We start from the raw sequence: 18,290 nt of genomic DNA, 5'->3' as shown, positions 1-18,290 counted from the left end.
TCGTTACAATTCTCAAATGTTTGCAAACAATAAGGATTGTTAGATTACCAGACATATTTGCTTGAGCAAATTCCCCTGTGGTGAGGCACAATTACTGTGGTAATGGTTCTAAATGCTTCGATTACGGTTTTTCTTTGCGGAACATCTGTACCTCGGTTGTCACGTTCAGGAAAACACGCTAGGTAGATAGATTCAACTGCAAGTCAAATTCTAATGGAATAAGTCAGGAAAGTTCAGCGTGTAACAATGTAAACATCCAGCGTCGGGAGGAAGGGCAGTAGCAGAATCGGGTAAACCAAGAGTCCAAGAGCAAACCAGATAAACGGGGGTCCTGACAAGACACACAGAAAAACCTTAAACAAAAGTAACGAACTGACAATCAAGCACGTTATGACGCTTCTTAAATATGAAGACAGACCACATGATCCTAGTTAGTGAGTCACATGATCACAACACACAACAGCAGTACATAAAAGAATACAAAACAATCCCACGTGACATGACAGAAAGAGTGCATGCATCATAAACCGTGACATCGGTGGGTACAGATCCACACGGTGGGGACAAATCATCTCATGAAGATACAAAATGAACGCTCTTGTTACAGTTGCCTTTCATTCAGTGTGTTCATGCACACCTTTTGGTCCAAAGGAGACCAGTCAGTTTTTTTATCTGCGCTAGTTGTTTGGCGTTGGCTTGGTGCGTCCCACCCTTTTACTATAATCATGAGGGGAAAACCTTATATCTCACCAGAAACTGGTCCTGAAGGTTACAGGCCATATTTTGTGGACAAAATACACAAAGGTGGCTGTGCATAAAACATGTTTATCTCAGAGAGATAAGGAAATCTAATAATAATATAGCCAATTCGTAAATTAACTGAACTGCAGAAAATGCCGATTGCAATTTGATAAGGCAAAGCTTGACCAAACTGTAATTTTTTGATAACATTGTGACAGCAAGATGTCGGAGCCAACAATTGAAGATAACGGTAAGCCGACCAGCCAACAAGAGCTGTGCAGTCCAGAGGCCCCAGAGGAGCCCCGCTGCTCCAGCTTAAAGGTACCTGCTGTGCGTTTACCATCTCTGTGGGCTCATTGTAAGGTTAGACACCATTGTTTAGGCACCGTCTACAGTATTTATCTTTGTCCATTGTGACCCTTCTTAAAGATTTTCATTGGGGCGCTTTCCTTCGCCTACTTCTCCAAAACTCTGTGCGGGACCTACATGAAGAGCGCCATCACTCAGATTGAGAGGAGATTTGACCTTTCCAGCTCTGCCGTGGGCCTCGTTGATGGAAGTTTTGAAATGGGTATCTATTGTAAAACGGAAAAAACACACACACTTGTATATATGGTTCATGAGGACTTTATATTGTAAAAACACTTATTATTTGGCCTTACTCTAACCCAGGGATGGACAAACTTGATCCTCGAGGGCCGGTGTCCCTGCAGAGTTTTGTTCCAACACTAGTCAAACAAACCTGAACAAACTAATCAGTGTCTTCAAGATTACTTGAACTCTATAGGGAGGTCTGTTGGAATAGGGTTGGAGCTAAACTGTGCAGGACACTGGCCCTCCAGGACCGAGATTGCCCACCCCTGCTCTAACCCTACACCAGGCATGTCCAAACTCGGTCCTGGAGGGCCGGTGTCCTGCAACGTTTAGTTCCAACCCCAATCAGACACACCTGGGCTAGCTAATCAAGCTCTTACTAGGCTTTCTAGAAACATCCTTGTAGGCAAGTTGGAGCAAAATACTGCAGGACACCAACGCTCCAGGAACGAGTTTGGACCCTAAACCAAAACCTCACTGGAAACCTGTTGCAAATTTTGAATGTCGAAAGTCTGAATGTCAAAATACCCTGTTACGTATGATTTTTAAGTGTTCTGAATATGAGGACACAAGTTGTGTCCTCGTAAACCCCTTAATAGAGTACAACTAAGCCATAAACATGTTCATATACTATCTGTGTGTCTTCGTAAACCACATAAACAAGTACGCACACTTGTACAGCTAACTTTATGGGGACTGATCTCACGAGGAAACATAAGTATTTTACTATTTGTCAGTTTAGTGGCTAATTCGTACGAAAATGTACGATTTTAAAAAGGAGGCGTGGCACCCAAACCCCGCCCCTAACCCCAACCGTCATTGGATGATGAGCAACTCGTACTAAATTGTACGAATCAGATCGTACGAATTCATACGAATTAGCCACTACCAACTGCCGTGAGATGGCGTTGGACTTCCCGAAGCTTTAATGATTTTTATACTGTAGTTTGATTCTGTCCCCCTACCCCTAAACCCAAGCCTTGCATAACACAATCTGCATTGTTACATTTTCAAGACACTTACTTCCGTGCGATTTATGAATCTTTTTATTTTTCATGGTGACCAAAAATGTCCCCACATGGTCAAATTTAAAGATCGTGCTATACTTGTTGGGATGTTTGGTCCCCATAATGTAAGATATACAAGGTGCACAGAGCTGTGATATCAACAAAGCCCTATTTTCATTCATTTTTGAACGTCAAAGGTCTGAATGTCAAAACACCCTCTTATGTATGATTTTTAAGCGTTCTGAATATGAGGACACAAGTTGTGTCCTCGTAAACCCCTTAATAGAGTACAACTAAGCCATAAACATGTTCGTATACTATCTGTGTGTCCTCGTAAACCACATAAACAAGTACGCACACTTGTACAGCTAACTTTATGGGGGCTGATCTCACGAGGAAACATAAGTATTTTACGTTTTGTCAGTTTAGTGGCTAATTCGTACGAAAATGTACGATTTTAAAAAGGAGGCGTGGCACCCAAACCCCACCCCTAACCCTAACCGTCATTGGATGATGAGCAAATAGTACTAAATTGTACGAATCAGATCGTACGAATTCATACGAATTAGCCACTACCAACTGCCGTGAGATGGCGTTGGACTTCCCGAAACTTTAAAGATTTTATACTGTAGTTTGATTCTGTCCCCCTACCCCTAAACCCAAGCCTCACATAACACAATCTGCATTGTTACATTTTCAAGACACTTACTTCCGTGTGATTTATGAATCGTTTTATTTTTCAAGGTGACCACAAATGTCCCCACATGGTCAAATTTAAAGATCGTGCTATACTTGTTGGGACGTTTGGTCCCCATAATGTAAGATATACAAGGTGCACAGAGCTGTGATATCAACAAAACCCTATTTTCATTCATTTATGAATGTCAAAGGTCTGAATGTCAAAACACCCTCTTACGTATGATTTTTAAGTGTTCTGAATATGAGGACACTAGTTGTGTCCTCGTAAACCCCCTTAATAGAGTGCAACTAAGCCATAAACATGTTCGTATACTATCTGTGTGTCCTCGTAAACCACATAAAGTACGCACACTTGTACAGCTAACTTTATGGGGACTTTCCAGCCTGATCTCACGAGGAAACATAAGTATTTTACGTTTTGTCAGTTTAGTGGCTAATTCGTACGAAAATGTACGATTTTAAAAAGGAGGCGTGGCACCCAAACCCCACCCCTAACCCCCACCGTCATTGGGTGATGAGCAAATCGTACTAAATTGTACGAATCAGATCGTACGAATTTATACGAATTAGCCACTACCAACTGCCGTGAGATGGCGTTGGACTTCCCGAAGCTTTAATGATTTTTATACTGTAGTTTGATTCTGTCCCCCTACCCCTAAATCCAAGCCTCACATTACACAATATGCATTGTTACATTTTCAAGACACTTACTTCCGTGCGATTTATGAATCTTTTTATTTTTCATGGTGACCAAAAATGTCCCCACATGGTCAAATTTAAAGATCGTGCTATACTTGTTGGGATGTTTGGTCCCCATAATGTAAGATATACAAGGTGCACAGAGCTGTGATATCAACAAAGCCCTATTTTCATTCATTTTTGAACGTCAAAGGTCTGAATGTCAAAACACCCTCTTATGTATGATTTTTAAGTGTTCTGAATATGAGGACACTAGTTGTGTCCTCGTAAACCCCCTTAATAGAGTACAACTAAGCCATAAACATGTTCGTATACTATCTGTGTGTCTTCGTAAACCACATAAACAAGTACGCACACTTGTACAGCTAACTTTATGGGGACTGATCTCACGAGGAAACATAAGTATTTTACGTTTTGTCAGTTTAGTGGCTAATTCGTACGAAAATGTACAATTTTAAAAAGGAGGCGTGGCACCCAAACCCCACCCCTAACCCCCACCGTCATTGGGTGATGAGCAAATCGTACTAAATTGTACGAATTAGATCGTACGAATTCATACGAATTAGCCACTAAATCAAAAAAGTTACCAACTGCCATGAGATGGCGTTGGACTTCCCGAAGCTTTAAAGATTTTATACTGTAGTTTGATTCTGTCCACCTACCCCTAAACCCAAGCCTCACATAACACAATCTGCATTGTTACATTTTCAAGACACTTCTGTTTGATTTATGAATCGTTTTATTTTTCGTGGTCACCACAAATTACCCCACATGGTCAAATTTAAAGATCGTGCTATACTTGTTGGGATGTTTGGTCCCCATAATGTAAGATATACAAGGTGCACAGAGCTGTGATATCAACAAAACCCTATTTTCATTCATTTTTGAACGTCAAAAGTCTGAATGTCAAAACACCCTCTTACGTATGATTTTTAAGTGTTCTGAATATGAGGACACAAGTTGTGTCCTCGTAAACCCCTTAATAGAGTACAACTAAGCCATAAACATGTTCGTATACTATCTGTGTGTCCTCGTAAACCACATAAACAAGTACGCACACTTGTACAGCTAACTTTATGGGGACTGATCTCACGAGGAAACATAAGTAATTTACGTTTTGTCAGTTTAGTGGCTAATTCGTACGAAAATGTACGATTTTAAAAAGGAGGCGTGGCACCCAAACCCCACCCCTAACCCTAACCGTCATTGGATGATGAGCAAATAGTACTAAATTGTACGAATCAGATCGTACGAATTCATACGAATTAGCCACTACCAACTGCCGTGAGATGGCGTTGGACTTCCCGAAGCTTTAATGATTTTTATACTGTAGTTTGATTCTGTCCCCCTACCCCTTAACCCAAGCCTCACATAACACAATCTGCATTGTTACATTTTCAAGACACTTACTTCTGTGTGATTTATGAATCTTTTTATTTTTCAAAATATTATTTACAAATGTCCCCACATGGTCAAATTTAAAGATCGTGCTATACTTGTAGGGACGTTTGGTCCCCATAATGTAAGATATACAAGGTGCACAGAGCTGTGATATCAACAAAACCCTACTGGCTGTTTTTTTTTAATACCCAACTTACTATGATACTACCATGATTGGCGGATTCTCATTCCGCTGTTTCTGATCAAACTAGATGCACTTTATATAGTAGCTCCAAGCACAGGACACTTCATTTAAACTTCAGGCCCAGCCCAAAGCACACACAAAGCATGTTGAACTGCATAAAAATCCACGTCTCCGACTGTTTTTTTACAGGTAATCTGCTGTTTGTGGCAGTGGTCAGTCATTTCGGGGCCAGACTGCACAGGCCGCGGCTCATAGGAATGGGTTGTTTCCTCATGGCCATTGGCTCTGCTCTCACCGGACTGCCACACGTGTTCATGGGCCGGTATGTCTGTTCATACTCGTATTATCTCTTGACATTTAGCTTAGTGTATCATTTGTAGACGAATAATCAATAATACAATATGTCTTGATATTTAACATGCAGCATATTGTTATCATGCGCACTTCAAAATACTTAAGTATTACTACATTTTTTACCAATACAAATGTTTAAAAGTCATTTCAAAACCGTAATTAATTACTAATTACAAAATTAAAATGGTATTTAAATTACTTTTTAATTACTATATTTGAGAGTTACTTAATTACTTAATAAGTAAAGCAATAACTTGACTCAACACTACTTAAAATCCCAACACAATCTCAAGGCAATTCGTAAATTTTTCATTTAGTGGCTAATTCGTACAAATTCGTACGATCTAATTTGTACATTTTAGTACGATTTGCGTATCCCCCAATGACGGTTGGGTTTAGGGGTGGGGTTAGGTGCCACGCCTCCTTTTTAAAATCGTACATTTTCTTACGACTGAACTCGTACGAATTCGTACGAATTAGCCACTAAACTGCCAAAACGTAAAATACTTACGTTTTCTCGTGAGATCAGGCTGAAAATCCCTATAAATCTCAACACATACAACTGAAATTAAACGTAATCGTTTGAGCCAAAATGTAACACTTAAAGAATATTAAACAATAAACATTTTAACGCAATATTTATTTAAAAAAACATACATTGGCATAAATTACTCAACGCATTGCTCCTCATGTTCAGTCATCTTGATAAATCGAACCGTTTTCAGTTGAAAAGTAGAATTATTCTGCATTTGTATAACAAAAAAGACACTTTCTCTGCTTCATATAGATTCATATTCATATAGAACTGTTCAATTTATAAACAGCATTTAAGGCGAGTACATTATAAGTCATTTTAAATGAACTACAAAGGAAAAGTAATCCCTTACGTTGCATATTCAGCTGAAAAGTAATCTGATTACAGTAGCTAGTTACTTTGTGCAATACTTTATTGTACACAATCAAGTTAATGAATTAAGTTCATGTACTAGGACTGAACATAAAACAATTAAGTTGTCCTCAAAAAAAACCTCAAGAATTGTGTTGTTTCAGCTTATTTTATATAAGTAGTTTGAACAAACAGCAAACCCTTTTTCAGTGTTTTGTACTTTTATGATCCTTATTTTGAAAATCATTTGCTAACTTTATTTACGTATAACTTAAAATATCTTTATTTTGCAGCTTAGAGTAATACCGTCAGCTAATAATCGCAACAAGAAAACTTGATACCATCCTAACCATTAGTTTGTGAAGATGCTCATGTGTTTGTTTCTTGTGTTGATCCCACAGGTACAAATTTGACACAGCAGTACAAGGCTTTGCAAATGAGACTGTCGTTATAGCTCCTTGCCAATATCCCACGAATCCAAGTGAACACTCAATACAGCACATCGATAATACCACTGGAACAGGTAACGGCTTCACTTTTAAAATACCCCCTGTACAATATACTTTAAGAAAGAAGAAGACATTCAGAACTCAACCAAAGATCCAAACGTATGTGACTCTCTGGACCAGTGGTGGAAAAAGTACAGAAAAATCATGCTCAAGTACAATTACCAATACTTGCCCAAAAATTTAGTGAGAGTAAAAGTATTTGATTTAAATATTTCTCAAAGTACGAGTAAAACGAGCTTTTTAAAAGTACTCAAGAGTAGTGAGAAATGAGTATAATGCTGCAAATGGCTGATGCTTGTGTGTAAACGTAATATTCTGTAGTGCATTTATACAGAAAACATCCGTCATCTTCTCATCAGTTTACTTTACACCACTGCTCTGGACAACAAAAACAGTCATGCGTGTAATTAAAAGAAATAATAAATAAGCTTTTCATTTAATTATTAGAGGCCAAGCACCGTAGGTGCGTAGGCACCTATTACTTTCATTAGCGTTCCTATTATTATTATTCTTCCTTCTTCTTCTTCTTCCGTTTCTTCCGCCGGATTTGAATTGCAGCCCATATAGGCGTATGCGGGAAAGTTGTATAATTTGGCACAATGAAAGAGGACATTTTCACAGGTCAGCCATTTTGGGCGTCGCCCATTTCGATTTTTGGCCAAAAACGCTATATTTTACCAACATATTCACATATCATTAAAAAACATGGTAAGCATCTGGCACAATGATAGAGGACAGTCTTAACATTAATCAGACCAAACATGAAGTCTCAAAATCAAACTCTCTAGCGCCACCACTTGTCCAAACATTCATGTATGTTTATCATCATAACGTTTGAACCGAATGGGCTACAATCAAAATTATCTTTTCCTCTGATTCCTTGGCTCAGTCCAATTCAAACGCACCCTATGACGTCATTTACCATCATTAATTTTTTCGCGCTATTTTAAATTTTTTGAAAAACCTATTTGATCGAACTCGACCTAGGCCGTTTCTGCGATTTTCACCAAAATTGAATCGCATGATCTACAGAACATGTCAACCAAAAGTTATGGAATTCAAGTTGATTAGACCACCCGTTTTCTTTTAACTTGCAATCAAATTTAACAAAGAACTTGCAAAAATGCCCTTGAGGCGATATCTCCGTAACACATTCACCGATTCACACCAAACTTGGTGTTTGTTATGACAACTAGGGTCTGAGGTTATATGCGGAGTTTCGGCGCACTGCCCCCTAGTGGTCCGGAGATACAAAAAAAAACTTGCTTTTTTGGTTTATAACGTCTCAACCTTTTGTCCAAAACTCATAAAACTGGTCTTTTTACATCCAGCAGAGCATGTCGAGTCGAATGATGCCTGATTTTTACAGGTCAGCCATTTTTGGCCAAAAATGCTATATTTTACCAACATATTCACATATCATTACAAAACATGGTATGATTCAACCCCATGCCCTGAAAGTACTCAAAAACTTTTGGAGCAGCGCCACCTTTTGGCCAAAAGTGCTAGGCCCCTTAATTGCTGCTTGCAGCTATATTTTTTTTATTAGGATTGGACAATGTTTGGCTAAGATACAACTATTTAAAAATCTGAAATCTGACTGAAATATTGAGAAAATCATCTTAAATTTTTCAAAGTTATGTGCTTAGATATGCACATTACAAATCAGAAATTGAGTTTTAAAACAATCTTCATAAAACATGTTCTTAATATTCTGCACATATTTTGTCATAAAAAAAATCAATAATTTTAATTTCAATTCTTAATTTCTTTAATTTCAATATTAATAATAATTTGCCTGTTGTCAAAAAATCTGTGTGAAATTCAAGAGTCAATTCACGATTTCTGCATTTTACCCCCCAGATTGTGTGAAGGACCCTGGATCTAGTATGTGGATCTATGTGTTTTTGGGAAATGCTCTCAGAGGAATCGGAGAGACGCCGGTCACACCGCTCGGGATATCCTATATTGATGACTTTGCAAAAGCAGAAAACTCTGCGTTTTATATTTGTGAGTAAAATTAATTATTTGTTTGTCTTTATAAATTTACAAAGGTAACAGTAACAGCATTGAAGTATAACTCGCATGATTACATTTCACAGTATATCCTCTGCAGTGTTGAATCAAATACATTTTACAAGTTATTTCAACTTACATCATGTTCAATCTTGTTTAACTTAAAAAGATAAAACATTGTTGACTATTTTATAATTTATATTTTTTTATCATTTATTTTATATGTTAAAGGCCCAATATTAGGTTTTTGATTTATTAAAATATAAAAAAAACACTAGAACAGTGTTATATATATATATATATATATATATATATATATATATATATATATATATATATATATATATATATATATATATATGGCTGACTTGCGTACTTACATTATCCCAAATGTCACTACGTTATTGAGTCAGTACAGGTTTGATTTTGTAGAAAACCAAAAGCAAGGCTTTAATATGTTGTAATATGTTGTATGTTTGATTAGACTGCACAGAGTAGCATTTTAACAGAAGCCTAAGATCTATTTAGTCTGATAAAACAGTGCTGCTTCTTCTCCACATGATCACGAGCAGAAGAACCGGACGTGGTGGACCGTGGCATAAAAAAAGCTCCGCTGCTTTCTTGCCATCTCGTGTGTTTTTTCTTCAACACAGGCACATTGTGAAAACGAACCCCTATATACATTTCTGGAGATCGCGAATTATGTAGCCAGGTCTTTAAAATGAACGCCATTCCTGTTCGGCTCGCCACATACATCGGCAGACTTGTGATGTGGAGCGGAGTTGACCACGACGATGAGGTTTGAGTCAGGCGAAGAAATAAACAAGTAAATAACAGCGTGAGAATGTGGTAAAGTCTGAAAACGTGGTAAAAATCAGGTGACCACAAGAGCTTTTTTTTAAAATAGATTGCGTTTGAAAACACTGTCGATTGGGTTTAGGGAAGTGGGTGATCGGGTCAGTCGGTGCTTTTGAAAATACTATCGGTTGGGTTTAGCGAAGGAGGAGGGTGGATCCGTCAAACAGTCAGTCAACAACAGCCTCTGGTGGATTTACGTGAGAACAGCAGGTGCGAATGGAACTTGCAAAAGAAATTTGAGATCTTAAAAAGCATACACAGCGGCCTCTGGTGGATTCGCAAAAACAAAAACTGCAAAAAAACGTAGCTCCTGGGACAGATTTGGTGCTCTCCAGAAATGTATAAAGGGTTACATTTTCAAAATGATTCTGGTTTGCTTTTCTGATAATGAAAAAAGACGCCATCTTTCCTAAAACTGACCCTAAGGGAACTATGTATAAGGGAAATAACATCGGGCCGAGTATAGAGCCATGAGGGACACTGCATATCAGGCGAGCGGCTTCAGAGATCAAATCGCCAACCTTTACAGAGAACTTTCTATTGGTAAAATGGGATTTATTCATCAGCTATTGCTTCAGTGTTTAACTCGTTTCACTTCCATTGTTTTCAGCCTGAAAGTTATTGTACACTAAATTCAAAATTTCCGTCCGTAATTTTCGCACTTTATAAAATAGATTCCCCCTCACGTTGTCTCCGAAACTTTCGCCCATCTTAAAAAAATTCACACCAGGTTCGTTTTTTGCAACCAAAAAGTATTCTGGGAGGTTTTTTGACAGTTCAGGGCCACCGTACAAGCCACCGTTTGAGGCGCACAACATACATCATACTATGAATTTAAATTAACATTAAAATAAACGTTTCTATAGACCCAATTATACATCTGGTGCAATAAGATGCGAGACGTGTTTAGTGCGATTTGCTACTATTTTCTGACCAGCGCAACAGTAATTTTCACATTTCGCACCTTGTTGTTTATATAGCAAATCCAATTGCGCCACTTTGTGGACTTATGGGTGTGCTCGTCTATAAAAGAGGTGTGTTAGGGCGCATTGTTGGTGCGTTGCTATTGTGAGGAACTGAAATCTAGGGAACTACACAAGTAAATATTTAGGCTAAAGGATGTCTTCAGTAGAGTGAGTTTCCATCGTTTCCTTCAGAAAAGTAAAGTAGTAAAGAGCAAAAATAAGGTAAAGAGAAAGTAAAGAGGACGAATGAAAGAGGCTCGTTCTTTATCCTCGCGCTGCACATGCTCTGTTTAACTGTTTTTCGCTTGTGAAGGGAATGTGAGATGAGACTTAATTATTATTTCGATAATATATATCTTTTTTTTTAAGTATGCTAATGTGTACTTGTTTTACAAGGGGAGAACAGCCACTGAGCAATACAGTGAATGTTTCATGAAAGTCTCTCTGTTTAGCATGCCTTCAGACTATTATGCTGCTGGGACCCATGTTTGGATTTCTGCTAGGCTCCATGTGTGCCAAACTCTATGTGGATATTGGATTTGTCAGTGTTGGTAAGCAGCCACTTTACTTTGTTTATTTAGCACTGTTTATATAAGTGTATTTAATTATTATGATTTTTTATTACGCAATTTAATTTACAGCCAAATTGTTTCACATGTTGATAAAACATCTGCCAAATGCAGCCTAAATATGATACTGAAAAAAGTTTTCTCTTATATTTTCATTCCCCGGCAGACAGTGTGTCTATCACTCCTCAGGACGCCCGCTGGGTGGGCGCTTGGTGGTTGGGCTTCTTTGTGTCGTCTGCCTTCTTAGTGCTTTCAGGTGTTCCTTTCTGGTTCCTGCCCAGATCTTTACCCAAACAGGGAGAGGAAGAGAAGGAAATCTATAACACCGACGATGCCAACAAGGAACACTCTGTACTCCAGACCACACATACAATGACACTGGCAGACATCGCAAAAGGCAATTTCCATCTATTGTAATCTTTCGAATCCTATTACTTTTTTAAACTACCAAAAAATACAGTTGAAATATCAGTAATTGAGGATTTAAAGAGGTCATAAAGTGCCTTTTTTTGTTTAGTTTGTACTGTTCTCTAGATTCTTTTTTCAAGGAATGCCCTCATCGAAATACTGTTCGAATAGTTGTGAATGCTTGTTGTATGCCTAAAACAGTCACATTTGTTTGTGTGGGGCAACATTACTGCTCTACACAAAATGGATCCATTGTTTACGTTTTCATTTAGAGTAAAACAAAACATGTGAAACAAAACTATGGTAAAATGAAGGTAGGTAGGTAAAACAGGTAGGTAAACAGGCAGTAGGGTTGTTTGAAGTAATGCAGGGATCACCAAAGTTGTTCCTGGAGGGCCGGTGTCCTGCAGAGTTTAGCTCCAACCCTAATCAAACACACCTGAACCAGCTAATCAAGGTCTTACTAGGTATACTTGAAACATCCAGGCAGGTGTGTTGAGGCAAGTTGGAGCTAAACCCTGCAGGGACACCGGACCTCCAGGAACGAGACTAGTGAGCCCTGATTTAGTGGGTGGAGCTTGACAGGCAATAATTTTATTTTAAGTAGTGGGCTGAGATAAACAGGCAGTAGTGATGTAGAAGCAGTTGGTTACAGTAAGCAGACAGACAAGTTGAACAGTAGGCAAAGCTAAGCAGGCAGCGTTGTAGAGTTAGCGGGCAAAGCTAAAAAGACAGTTGCTTCTGAAAGCATCGAATTTCAAAGGTAGCAGTGGGTGGAGCTAAACTGGCAGTGACGCAGAAGCAGTGGTTGACATTAAACAGGCAGTGATGTGGAATCAGAAGGCGGAGCTAAACATACAGTGACTTAGAAGCAGTGGGTGTAGCTTAACAGGCAGTTATCTAGAGGAAGTGGGTAGTGTTAAACAGGCTGTGATGTGGATGCAGGGGGTGGAGCAAAACAGGCAGTGATGTGGAGACAGTGGGCAGAGCAAAACAGGCAGCGACGTTGGGGAAGTGGGTGGAGTTAAACTGGCAGGGACGTAGAAGCATTGGGCAGAGCTAAACAGGCAGTGATGTGGAGGCAGTGGGAGGAGCTAAACAAGCAGTGATATAGAAACTGAGTGGAGCTAACCAGGCAGTGAGGTAAAAGAAGTGGGCGGAGTTAGACAGTGATGTAAAGGAAGTGGGTGGAGTTAAACAGGCAGTGATGAAGAAGCAATGGGTGGAGCTAAACACACAGCATTGAGGCAGTGGGTGGAGCTAAGCAGGCAGTAATATAGAAACTGGGTGGAGCTAAACAGGCAGTGATATAGAAACTGGGTGGAGCTAAACAGGCAGTGATATAGAAACTAGGTGGAGCTAAAGAGGCAGTAATGTAAAAGCACTGGGCGGGGTTACACAGGCAGGGATGTAGAAGTAGTGGGTGGAGCTAAACAGGCAGTGATTTAAAAGCAGTGGATGGAGCTTAACAGGCATATAATGTAGAAGTGGGTGGAGCTTAACTGTCAGTAATGTAAAAGCAGTGAATGGAGCTAAACAGGCAGTGATGTAGAGGCAGTGGGATGACCTAAACAGGCAATAATATAGAAACTGGGTGAAACTAAATAGGCAGTGATGTAAAAAGTGGGCGGAGCTAATCAAGCAGGGATGTAGAAGTAATGGGTGATGCTAAACAGGCAGTGAAGTAGAAGTGGGTTAAGTTAGGCAGTGATGTAAAAGCAACAGGCGGAGCTAAACAGGAAGTAATGTAGAGGGAGTGGGTGGAGCGAAACAAGCAGCGATGTAGAGGTAATGGGTGGAATTACAGGCAGTGACGTAGAACTGACGGGCTGAGCTAAACAAGCAGTGATGTAGAGGCAGTGGGAGGAGCTGAACAGGCAGTGAAATAGAAAGTGGGTGGAGCTAAACAGGCAGTGGTATTGAAATTGGGTGGAGCTAAACAGGCAGTGATATAGAAATAGGGTGGAGCTAAACAGACAGGTTAATAAAGAAGTGGGCGGAGCTAAACAAGCAGTGATTTAGAGGCAACGGGAGGAGCTAAACAGGCAGTGATGGAAACTGGGTGGAGCTATACAGGCAGTGATGTACAAGAAGTGGGCAGAGCTAAACAAGCAGGGATGTAGAGGCAGTGGGAGGAGCTAAACAGGCAGTGATATAGAAACAGGGTGGAGCTAAACAGACAGGTTAATAAAGAAGTGGGCAGAGCTAAACAAGCAGTGATTTAGAGGCAGTGGGAGGAGCTAAACAGGCAGTGATGGAAACTGGGTGGAGCTATACAGGCAGTGATGTAAAATAAGTGGGCGGAGCTAAACAGGCAGTTACGAAGAAGCAGTCGGTGGAGTTAAACAGGCAGTGATATAGAAACTGGGTGAAGCTAAACAGACAGAGGTTAATAAAGAAGTGGGCAGAGCTAAACAAGCAGTGATTTAGAGGCAGTGGGAGGAGTTAAACAGGCAGTGATAGAAACTGGGTGGAGCTATACAGGCAGTGATGTACAAGAAGTGGGCAGAGCTAAACAAGCAGTGATGTAGAGGCAGTGGGAGGAGCTGAACAGGCAGTGTTATAGAAACTGGGTGGAGCTAAACAGGTAGTGATGTAAAATAAGTGGGCGGGCCTAAACAGGCAGTTACGAAGAAGCAGTGGGTGGAGCTAAACAGGCAGTGATATAGAAACTGGGTGGAGCTAAACAGGCAGTGATGTAAAAAAATGGGCGGAGCTAAACAGGCAGTTATGAAGAAGCAGTGGGTGGAGCTAAACAGGCAGTGATATAGCAGTAGGGGGTGCAGCTAAACAGACAGTGATATAGAAACTGAGTGGAGCTAAACAGGCAGTGATGTAAAATAAGTGGGCGGGGCTAAACAGGCAGTTACGAAGAAGCAGTGGGTGGAGCTAAACAGGCAGTGATATAGAAACTGGGTGGAGCTGAACAGGCAGGCATGTAAAAGGAGTGGGTGGAGCTAAACAGGCAGTTACGAAGAAGCAGTGGGTGTAGCTAAACAGGCAGTGATATAGAAGTAGTGGGGGGAGCTAAACAGGCAGTGCTATAGAAGTAGTGGGTGGAGCTAAACTATCAGTGATGTAAAAGGAGTGGGTGGAGCTAAACAGGCAGTTACGAAGAAGCAGTGGGTGGAGCTAAACAGGCAGTGCTATAGAAGTAGTGGGTGGAGCTAAACAGGCAGTGCTATAGAAGTAGTGGGTGGAGCTAAACTATCAGTAATGTAGAAGGAGTGGGTGGAGCTAAACAGGCAGTTACGAAGAAGCAGTGGGTGGAGCTAAACAGGCAGTGCTATAGAAGTAGTGGGTGGAGCTAAACAGGCAGTGCTATAGAAGTAGTGGGTGGAGCTAAACTATCAGTGATGTAGAAGGAGTGGGTGGAGCTAAACAGGCAGTGCTATAGAAGTAGTGGGTGGAGCTAAACAGGCAGTGCTATAGAAGTAGTGGGTGGAGCTAAACTATCAGTGATGTAGAAAGAGTGGGGGGAGCTAAACAGGCAGTTACGAAGAAGCAATGGGTGGAGCTAAACAGGCAGTGCTATAGAAGTAGTGGGTGGAGCTAAACAGGCAGTGATATAGAAGTAGTGGGTGGAGCTAAACTATCAGTGATGTAGAAGGAGTGGGTGGAGCTAAACAGGCAGTTACGAAGAAGCAGTGGGTGGAGCTAAACAGGCAGTGCTATAGAAGTAGTGGGTGGAGCTAAACAGGCAGTGTTATAGAAGTAGTGGGTGGAGCTAAACTATCAGTGATGTAGAAGGAGTGGGTGGAGCTAAACAGGCAGTTACGAAGAAGCAGTGGGTGGAGCTAAACAGGCAGTGCTATAGAAGTAGTGGGTGGAGCTAAACAGGCAGTGCTATAGAAGTATTGGGTGGAGCTAAACTATCAGTGATGTAGAAGGAGTGGGTGGAGCTAAACAGGCAGTTACGAAGAAGCAGTGGGTGGAGCTAAACAGGCAGTGATATAGAAGTAGTGGGTGGAGCTAAACTATCAGTGATGTAGAAGGAGTGGGTGGAGCTAAACAGGCAGTTACGAAGAAGCAGTGGGTGGAGCTAAACAGGCAGTGCTATAGAAGTAGTGGGTGGAGCTAAACAGGCAGTGTTATAGAAGTAGTGGGTGGAGCTAAACTATCAGTGATGTAGAAGGAGTGGGTGGAGCTAAACAGGCAGTTACGAAGAAGCAGTGGGTGGAGCTAAACAGGCAGTGCTATAGAAGTAGTGGGTGGAGCTAAACAGGCAGTGCTATAGAAGTATTGGGTGGAGCTAAACTATCAGTGATGTAGAAGGAGTGGGTGGAGCTAAACAGGCAGTTACGAAGAAGCAGTGGGTGGAGCTAAACAGGCAGTGCTATAGAAGTAGTGGGTGGAGCTAAACTATCAGTGATGTAGAAGGAGTGGGTGGAGCTAAACAGGCAGTTACGAAGAAGCAGTGGGTGGAGCTAAACAGGCAGTGCTATAGAAGTAGTGGGTGGAGCTAAACAGGCAGTGCTATAGAAGTATTGGGTGGAGCTAAACTATCAGTGATGTAGAAGGAGTGGGTGGAGCTAAACAGGTAGTGTTCAAGGAAGTGGATCTTCTGTGGAGGCCGAGTTCATACACAGCATTGTTTAATCGAGTGGCTCATTCACAATCTATTGGTTTGGGCAGATTCAATTCAATATAAGGTGGTTTTAAAGCACAAATATCTCTTATACGTCAAAAAAATAAATAAAGTCAATTTACATTTTTTGAGTTCATGACACCCTAACATTTTGAAAGGGAGTTCAGCTAACAGCACGAGTTTCCTGTTTTATGTGTGTGCAAATGTGAAGGATTCCTGCCGTCTCTGAAAAGACTCCTGTGCACTCCCGCATATTTCCTGCTGCTGTGTGGGATTGTTTTGAAGTTCAATTCTTTCATCGGCCTGCTCACCTTCAAAGCCAAATACATGGAGCAGCAGTTTGGTCAGTCCGCGTCAAGAGCAAACTTCCTGATCGGTAAGAAGCCTTTCCAGTAAACACCAGCCTAATGGCTGTTTCATACAGTGTCTGATGCCGGATTGTTGTTTAACAACTCCTATCATTCTGGAAAAGGCCTACATATGTATAAGTTGAGTTACATTTAAATTTGTATTTAAGATGTACTGTTTATTTAATTAAGATTTTTAAATTTAAATGCAATTTAAACGTATTTAAATGTACTAATATACAAATAAATCCACATATCTTAGATATATTTCAATTGCAAATTGTTAACCACAACTAAATTAAACTGCATTAAAATTTCGTTAACGTAGTGTCGGATGTTGTTTACACCAAAATAATAAAAATAAAACAGTTTGGAAAGGGTCACGGACATGAAAAATAATTAACTGAAATAAATAAATGTTTTAGGTATAAAGTCCATATAGCATTAGCATGTAGCATTAGCATGTAGCATTTTAGTGGACATTCATCGCACTATACCCAATAAACCCAACTGTACAGCATTGCGCGCACACACACACATACTTGTAAACATGGTTTACAGGCACACCAAATAAGCATAGTGTATTTTATACAGTAAAAACACGTATTATATGGCCTTACCCCACTTCTAACCCTAATTCCAGACAAACCCAATCAAAAGACCACATCAAGTAGGATTAATTGTTACAAATTACAGGAACACCACCTTGTAAATCACTTCATTAGTACAACTAGGGTCGTTATACAATGTCATGTCCCTGTAAACCACATAAACCTGTACACACACACACACATTAGGCTTGACGTTAATTGAAAGTAAAGACCTGTTGATGTCCCGCAGGTGTCCTGATCCTGCCTGTTGTAGCTGTGGGGATATTTTTGGGTGGCTTGCTGATGAAAAAATACAAGTTGAGCGTGGTTGCTGGAGCTCAGCTGTCCTTCATCACCTCCTTCACCGCCTTCCTCCTCCTGCTTCTCCATTTCGGCACAAAGTGTGACAATGTGCCTGTGGCAGGACTAACGGTTTCCTACAATGGGTAAAGGGATTGTATTCCTCTCGGTGTAGTAGTGCATATTAGTCCACTTAATCTTATTCAAATCTGGGGTTTGATAAAATAGGTGAAAAGTTTGGTCATAACACTAACAAAGGCTTTGTTGAATTTTATAGAAAAATTTATGTAAATATAATATAAAATAGATATACAACATTGATGGAGTATACACTAACCTGCGCATTATTCAGACACAAGATGGCGCCAAACTGAAAAACGCAAAAGCTGACTTAAACTAATACAGATGATGGAGTATACACTAACCTGCACATTATTCAGACACAAAAAGGCGCCAAACCGTCATAAACATAAAGCTCACAGGAATTAAGTCGACTGAATGGAGTATACACTAACCTGTGCATTATTCAGACACAAGATGGAGACAAACAGTCAAAAACACAACAGAAACTAAAA

General features: G+C 40.2%; 1 protein-coding gene across 2 annotated transcripts in view; it reads left to right on the top strand.

The window, feature by feature from the left end:
• Window positions 1-18,290, top strand: part of slco1e1 (solute carrier organic anion transporter family, member 1E1) — a 40,936-nt gene that overhangs the window by 8,151 nt on the left and 14,495 nt on the right. Inside the window, exons 3-11 of one of the 2 annotated variants that reach the window (XM_087249957.1) lie at window positions 960-1,062; window positions 1,171-1,312; window positions 5,515-5,647; window positions 6,967-7,088; window positions 8,938-9,084; window positions 11,366-11,464; window positions 11,649-11,879; window positions 16,690-16,854; window positions 17,666-17,861. In XM_087249957.1, the coding sequence (XP_087106083.1) occupies window positions 964-1,062; window positions 1,171-1,312; window positions 5,515-5,647; window positions 6,967-7,088; window positions 8,938-9,084; window positions 11,366-11,464; window positions 11,649-11,879; window positions 16,690-16,854; window positions 17,666-17,861 (1,334 nt within the window). In that variant the 5' untranslated portion in view covers window positions 960-963. The remainder of the gene's footprint in view (window positions 1-959; window positions 1,063-1,170; window positions 1,313-5,514; window positions 5,648-6,966; window positions 7,089-8,937; window positions 9,085-11,365; window positions 11,465-11,648; window positions 11,880-16,689; window positions 16,855-17,665; window positions 17,862-18,290) is intronic. The other variant, XM_087249958.1, reaches the window with a different exon arrangement.

This window comes from Danio rerio, chromosome 4, assembly GCF_052040795.2.
Source record: "Danio rerio strain M-AB ecotype USA chromosome 4, GRCz13ab, whole genome shotgun sequence".
Classification (NCBI taxonomy): domain Eukaryota; kingdom Metazoa; phylum Chordata; class Actinopteri; order Cypriniformes; family Danionidae; genus Danio; species Danio rerio.
Note: the sequence above shows the minus strand (reverse complement) of the source record. Positions and strands in the feature narration are given on the sequence as shown.